General features: G+C 36.9%; 1 protein-coding gene across 1 annotated transcript in view; it reads right to left on the bottom strand.

Moving 5' to 3' along the window:
• Positions 1-431: 431 nt before the first annotated feature.
• Positions 432-7,925, bottom strand: part of ANGPT1 (angiopoietin 1) — a 162,385-nt gene continuing 154,891 nt past the window's right edge. The window contains exon 9 of the mRNA XM_050891999.1: positions 432-672. Within this exon, the coding sequence (XP_050747956.1) occupies positions 512-672 (161 nt within the window). The 3' untranslated portion in view covers positions 432-511. The remainder of the gene's footprint in view (positions 673-7,925) is intronic.

The raw sequence follows: 7,925 nt of genomic DNA, 5'->3' as shown, positions 1-7,925 counted from the left end.
AAGAAAAACAATATTTGGAGTGGTCACCTTGAGTGCTTTAAGATGAGTTTTAATAAAGGCGTCTCCATAATCCTTTTTCATGGGTATAATGTTGGCATTTCACTGCTGAATAACATTCTGCTCAATAGGCTGTGGTTGATACATTTCAGTTCTTCAAATTCTGATGCTGTTGCTGAATAATCTAGTATGTTTTTGCATCTCATTTAAAAAAAAAAAAAAAAAAGGGCATCCACTGACAAGCACCAGATTTGGGCAGAATAACCAGATCCAGTTGTTCTTCTCTGGAAAATCATTGCAGCCACCTTCTTCTAAACCAAGCCTCCCTCAGTCATCAAAATGTGGGGTGACTGTTGGAGAGTTTTTGCAGGTTATGAAGTGATAAAGAAGAGACAGCATCATCCCTACGTGTTGCTTTCAAGAAGCCCTTCACCTTTTACCTTCAGACTGTGATAGTGGTGTTGCTGCGGGCAGTGTCATCCTGGTTTGTTCTGGGATCCACTGCTGAATGCCTTTAAAAGTCCAATGGCCGAATCATCATGGTGGTGGAGCGCAAGGAATAGCTGGGGCCTTTGAAGTAATGCCACTTGATGCCATTGAGTTTTCCATGGTTTTGCCCAGCTGTGTAGAACATCCCATTGAGATTAGAGGGGCCACAGGCATCAAACCACCACCCTGAAAACATTAAGACAAACAATCAAACTGCAAGTGCACTAAGCATTTTTATTTTGTTTTATAGGTTTAGCTGATTAGCAAATTCTGGTATTCCCAGGCTCATAAATACTCCTGGTGTGGTGGTGTTATTTTGATATTTTCCTTTTTTTGCTCTTTTGTGACATTCTGTAGCCAGCAGTGTTGGAGAATGCATAATTTTATTTACAGAGTTGGAAAAGTATTTAGGTCCTAACTCATTCTGGTTTTATATGCAGTATGTGAAGCAAGAACAAGAACAACAAAGACAAAAAACTGCTTTGCATGTTGAGACAACATTACAGGTCACCCATCTCATGTAAACCTCAGAAAAAGACTATAGTTCATCAGTATTTTGCATAATTTCACTTGTTTGTTTATTTTGAGTATAAGCATGATTTGATTTTATTTACTGGTCCTTTTCTGTTGCTCTAACTGTGATTGTTCAATTGCTCAGACAGTTTGCTTTTGCTCTTGGGTTAGATTTTCTTAGCAAACGTGGGTTATGAGTGTGGTGATGCTGCCCTGTTACAGTAATTAGAATATCATAGTAACAGATAATCAGTATTCAGAATGGTGTATGAAGAGACAGGTAGACTCTTTCTTTAAAACTTATGATAAATTTATAAACAAGTCTCAGCAAATTAATGGAAGGGCTAAGTGAAGAAGACAATTATAACACTGTAGGATGCTGACAGTCAGAATACCTACGTGCATGGATAGATGATTTAGATGATTACCTGAGTGTGCATGCATTTAGGTGATAGTATGGTCAACTTCAATCAAGGTATATTCATTACATGTACGGATTGGGCCAGAATAGTGACATTCAATCCTTAATCTTATTATTTTGAATGAGAAAACCTATATTAAACCTTGAGCCTCTTAAGCTTGATCTTGTAATGTGCTAAATGCTTTTGGGTCAGCAGTGTCAGGAGGGTCCTCCCTCAGATCCATCTGACATTTGTTCACTTTTCTGCAAAGCCTCTGAGCAAGTTCACACCTGGCACTTAGAAAACTGACAAAAGTCCATTCAATTTTTTTCTTTAAAAAGGAGTTTGTAGGCACTTCATTTACATGTCTACAGGTAGCAGAAAATTACTAGTTACCTGACCATCATTGACCACAAAAAGATATTAAAAATGTTACTGATTAATATCAAAGTTAAGCTTAGAAAGTTGCTAACTGCCTTTTTTGCCCCCTTACCCTGCCTGCTCTTCCCCAGCAAGATACGGCTTCATACTCATTAACCCTTTATCTCTGTATGCAATTGCATGTATTTTATTCTACTGGAAAGACAGGGCAAGAAATGTCTTGCCCAGATGCTTGTGCTTCTAGTTCACTGCTCCAGCAGCTGCATTGTAAGGCTGTTCTGAAAAGTGAGGTGACACAGATTTAGGAAAAAACCCAGAACTTTTCTTTCTGAGGGCAAACCAACAATCTGATTTACAGAATGTCCCTGTGAACAGTTGTGTTGGCATAACTGAAGGAGAGGTAAACTGAGAAGTTAGGATAAAAAAGTGTAACAGCTCAGGAACTTTTCAACCTGAGTTTTCTGCCAAAGAAAATGCATGTAGAGCCATACCTCCACCTTTGTGAGTGCCCTGTTAATATAGCACTGAAAATAAACCAGAAATATTTATCAAGTACGTGTGAATATTGCTAACAATAACAGAGGTTTTGCTACCATTTGTATGACTGAATGCAGAATATTCAAACTTGCTAGAAGCGTAGGTTTGGTTGCAACATGTATGCAAAAAAAGTCATCTCACCTTTAGACTTCTGCAGGGAAGACATGTATATAAGTCTTTAACCAATGGAGAAAATGGAGTCAGTGGTGAAATACAGTGTGAGTCTTCATATCTGTTTTAAATTGTTGCTTTAAGATGAACTTAATCAGTCAACTCTCTTGTCTATGTCCCCAAGATCTTTTCTTGTTAAGGTGTATTTTAGATTGCCATGGGAGTTAGAGTTTTAAGGAAAACTCCAAATAACGTGAAACTTGGCTACACCAAGATTACAGAACACAAACTGACAAAGATAAACTAGGTGACATGCTGACTCCACTGAAAGTAGTGGGAGTTTTGCTGTGTATCTTGATGGAAATAGAATTTTCTCTCCAACACCTTACAGGGTAACTATGTAATGTAACAGAAAGATGCTTAGTTCAGACTGCGGAAAGCAGAATGAATCCCCAGACTGCAAAGAGCTAATATTCCCAATGTCAAAAATATATTAACCTCAATGGCTAGGAGCTCTATTTGTCGGAAAGATTTCTGCTGGATTTTTTTCATAGTAAGACCTATAGGCTTTGTGAGTCTTTAACACAGGTCTTATGCATCTTTCCATGTAATATAGGTGTATTGAACATTTGCCTTCATGTATGAAGGCAGATAAGATCATAAAGATCAGGTGGTGGCTTCTGCTTTTGGTGGTTAAATGCCACTTTATTTTAAAAAGTTATTTCAGCCTGCACATCACAGCATTGTAATCTTCCCAAGACCCCCTGCAAACCTTTTTCAAGCACCTCTGGTAGTGGCAAACTGATCATCTACTGAGTGGCTACTGAATTCTGCAGGTGTCACTGTGGACTGAAATGCAGAATTTTGAATTTTCAGTGTGTTTCCCACTCTGATTTCTGGAAATGGAATTAAACTGTGAGAAGCTCCTTTTAGACAATGTGCGCTGCCCTACTGAATCCTCCAATTTCATCATATTCAGTGGTTAACCTTTTATCTACCTATAATGAACGCATTGTACGAAGGTATTTTAAACTATGCCTTACTACTACTGATACGATATTGGCCGTGATTAGCCTTCAGATCAAGTGCTTACTCTGTCCTTTGTATTCAGATCCATGTAATTTCTGTTTCTAGTCTTGTAAAGTAATTTCTTAGATTTTGGATAATACTTAGTGGGCTTTTTTCAGAAGTAACACTTCATAATGAAATCTTGAGGGAAGAATTTATGCCAGATAAATTCTGGCAAACTTCTATTTTGATACCATTGACCTCCCTTTGATTACAATGTTATACCTAAGGGGGCAATAACCAAAGAAAGAGAAAGCCGTACAGCTGATGTTTTACTGTAACCAGAGTATAATCTTGTAGAAACTTAAGACAAAGTTAAACAGAGAAAATCTAATCCTCATTTTTCAAAGCTGGAACACAGATGCAGCTGGGTTCTGTTTATGGTGTTGGGATGAAGACATGGCAAGCTGTGCTAGTTACCATTTCATCTTAAAGGAACAGCAATAGGCGCGTAAATGGCCTTTTCAGGGAGAAGGTTTTCAGCAGTGCCCTACAAAATCTGTGTTAAAAATGGAATGAGTTGAAGAAACACAAAATTTTGTAAACCTTTTGTGAGAACCTGCTCACATCTCTCATCATAGATTTCTTCTAAATATATCCTTCTTTCAAAATGTGTTTTAATGAGCATCTTTTTTTTTCTACTGTACTGTTCTTGTTAATGAGACCGTATGAATTTTTTTAAAGATGTTTTCTAATACTACATTAAAATGTTGGGTTTACTTTCTCTCTTTCTTTCTTTTTTTAAGTGTTTTTTTTTCTCCATATTATTATTTCTCTCCATCCTCCCCTGCAGTCCTCTAAAAGCGCTTCGTTCCCCGTAGGGCCTCAGATTATCACAAGACTTCCTACTGCATGTCTCAACACCAAAATCCACGTCTTTGAATGGATGCAAATACTTTTTCAGATGCCTTGTATATTGGGGGAAAGAGGAATGAAAGCAGTGACTTTCTTGGTAGCCATGAGGGAACTGGGGAACATAAAACAGAGGTTTCTGAAAGAGATACCTACAGCACTGCCATTGCACAAAACACCAAGTAAAGCAGCTCCAGAGCTGTGAGACAGTCTGACCCAAGAAAGACTCCCAGTAGCTAGACGTTGGCTTATTCCCTGGGGTTCGCAGGATTTTCCTCCCATGAAGAATCTTGTTTAGCTACAAGGTAATGGCTTTCCCAAATAAGTATCAAGTCTTCTCTGAATGGCAATAAGACTTTAGCCTCAGAGATAACTTTTGGCAATGATTTCCATGGGATATTTGAATTGTGCATGAGAATCATGAAGGGTGGGCATTATGAGAAATAATAATAGAAGCAAGATTTTAAAGTGACTGATGAAGTGGTAAAGAGGAGGCTTTCATAAGAAGGTTAAGAGAGTTTTTATTCAGAAACACAGGTAGTTTCTTGAGGTTGTTGTGATCAAAAAGTCACTAATTGCTTATTTGAACTGGGAGTAGTTCAGCCTTTTGGGGTTAGCCCACCTCTAATAATTTGTATAGTACAAGCAGCACTACCATCTCTGTTTGCAATAAAAATCCTTAGGTCATAAAGTATATTGCCCAAACAAAAAATAATTTAGATAATACATTGATAAGTTGTTTGAAAGTTCAGCTATACAAATAAACATGAATCCCCACTGTAGACAGCTGCTCTCCTGGAGCAGTTAAAGCATTCTCATGCTTTGTGGACTCTTATGCTTTGGTCTTTAATTAGTGTTGCTATTACCTCTGGGAAGTTGTTAAATTTCATGTCAGCTCTTTTCATGAAATAAATGCATTTTGAATGCTTCAGTCTACTTCAGCCACCTACCACCAGATAGTTCAGCTCCACAGATCTGCTTGTACTACAACTTTGGCCGAATATGAATGTATATTGAGATAATTTCTACGAATTCTTGCAAAAAACTACCTAATAAAGGAGCATTGCTCAAATGAGTAATGATATTACAAGAACAAAACCTCAGCTGTCTTTTATAATGGTTTTCTGAAGTTACAAGTATAATTTTTATATGATAGAATCTTCTTTGTCAAAAGCAACACAAAAAAGGTTTTTGTATGCCAAAGCTAACAGCTTTCCTTTTTTGGCTTGTTGTATAAATTGTAATTAAGCATGTATGTATGCAAAATTCTTTATTAGTAACCTAGTGCTCATCAATTCATGAGTGCACTGTAAATCTAGCGTGCATTGGGAACTTGCTAATGTTCACTCAGGTTTGATGAGAGGTTCTTAGTTGCCTTTTACATACTAAAAGAATAGATGTCTAAACCCTGCACATTTGACGGAAGATCCTTTCTTCACGCATCTGTCACTGCTCTCCCTCCTGGGTACACTGAATGCCTCCAAATGCAGTAAGATCAATGCAATCCATTCAATAAGGCCCAAAGTATGTTTGAATTGTATATTTGTATGGGTTTATGGGATAAATGGATCCTATGAAAAGCCAATATTTATTTCTAGCCCTCTGGGTTTGTCCATAAAATTTAGTGCATTTGGCAACAAAGCCAATAAGAACAATTTCTAATGCAAAAATATTGAAATAGTCTTCACTGTTCAAAAGGCATAACAATTTATTTTATGAAAGATTTCAGTGTTTCTGACATTCTGTACTTTAAAGAAGTTAAATGGTAATACTTAGGCTCTGTTTGACTTTGCATCGATAACTTCTCAGCTAGAAGACTGGGCGCAGTTTTGGATGACACCTCAAGCGATATGTGGATCCACTGGACAGAGTCCAAAAGAGTGAATGTAAGAGGAAAGATTTAGGGTTGTTTAGTCCAGAATTCAAAAGACAGATTGCCAACAACCTCAAATTCATAAAAAAGCTGCTGAAAAAACCCAGCTTTTCAAAGGAATGCAAAGGAATGGTCTATTCTTTCCAGTGATGGAGGATAGGACAAGACGGAACACACTTAAATTATCACAGAATTAGTTTAGTCAACAAGTAAAGATTTCTTACATTAACTGTAGCCAAACTCAGTAACAAATTATATTACAAGAATGAATCTCTATCACTACAAATCTTGAAGATGAACAGAAAGACAGAAATAAATAGGTAGAGATGAGTCTGTCTTAGAAAGTGACTAAATGACCTCTGGAAGTCATTTCCAAGCCTATGTTCTTTTATTCATTAGAGTATTGGATTGACCAGAGTATCACTTCGCAACTGGTACTTGACATTCTGAAGGTTAAATCAGAATTCAGCTGTCAGGATATAAGATGAAAAGACATTAGCTTTTCATATCAACTGGATAACACAGTCCTTTTTATAAGGACCTTTTTATGAGGTAAAAATAACATGAAACTTGCAGACTGGTGACTATGTTCTGATCTTCTAAATATATCAACAGAATAATTTTTAAGTTAGTCACTTCTTGGTGTTCTCCTAATACTTTATTACTATTGTCCATACTTAACCCTAATAAACATAGCAATATAGAAATGATTTTGTTAAAAGTGCTGAGTAGTCATATGTCTAGTGAAATATTTCTAATATTTCTAGCATAAATCAAATAATATTCCAATCACTTCTTATTTGCATGGTGGTTATATTTTTCTATCAAAATGTTAGGCAATATAAATGTTACTTCATGAATGGTGTTTTATAAGTAACTTCTTTATGAAAGCAACAATATACATAAAACCTAAAAACTGATGCATTCCTGTGTAAGTAGATGTATATCCAGGGGTTTAAGTTGGATACTTTTAAGCGTGCAGAGGTTGCTACTTTCAAAGTTTTTGTTTCAAACAAAATATAAGAGAAACTGTGGTTTTTTCTAATTGGATAATGTACGGGCAGATTTCTATGTTCAGCCAAGAACTTCCCTGCAAATCATGACAAGAATCCTCCATAGCATTCTTGCCAGATATTCATAAAATTCACCACTTGGAGAAAAAAGCAGTGAAACAGGCAATGAGTGCACCACTGTTTGGGATTGTCATTGAGCAGTCTCTCACTTAATAGATGACAAATCCATTGAGGATTCCTAAATACATGGGAACTGTCTCTGACTCGAGAAGCCCCTGAGATGCAAAAGATACTAGGAAAATACTCAAGGGAAGTATCATTTACTTGCATTGTTCTTATGCCCATACTGAGTCATCTGCTGCTGACTGCTGTCAGAGACAGGAGACCGTGGCTGGATGGACCTCTGCTTCCAGTAAAATAAAAAAAGTTATTTCAATAATTCTATGTTGTTTCAATACTAGCAAGACATTCAGAAAGTCTCCCTGTTACTTCGTCAAACTATTTCAGGTATCAGAAGTTTAGCAAGGTTCTCGCTTATCACCTGAAGCAAGGTAAATGTCTATGTGAGCGTCTCAGACTGCAGCCAATGCAAGACAAAGCAAATCACCTTAAGACTCTTTCACTATGGGCCAAGTTACCATAATTCACTTTCCAGTGACTGAAAACAATTACACAAACAATTCCTGGGGC

The sequence above is a fragment of the Gymnogyps californianus genome, chromosome 2, assembly GCF_018139145.2.
Source record: "Gymnogyps californianus isolate 813 chromosome 2, ASM1813914v2, whole genome shotgun sequence".
NCBI lineage: Eukaryota > Metazoa > Chordata > Aves > Accipitriformes > Cathartidae > Gymnogyps > Gymnogyps californianus.
The sequence above is the reverse complement of the archived record's forward strand: the minus strand, read 5'-3'. Positions and strand labels throughout refer to the sequence as shown.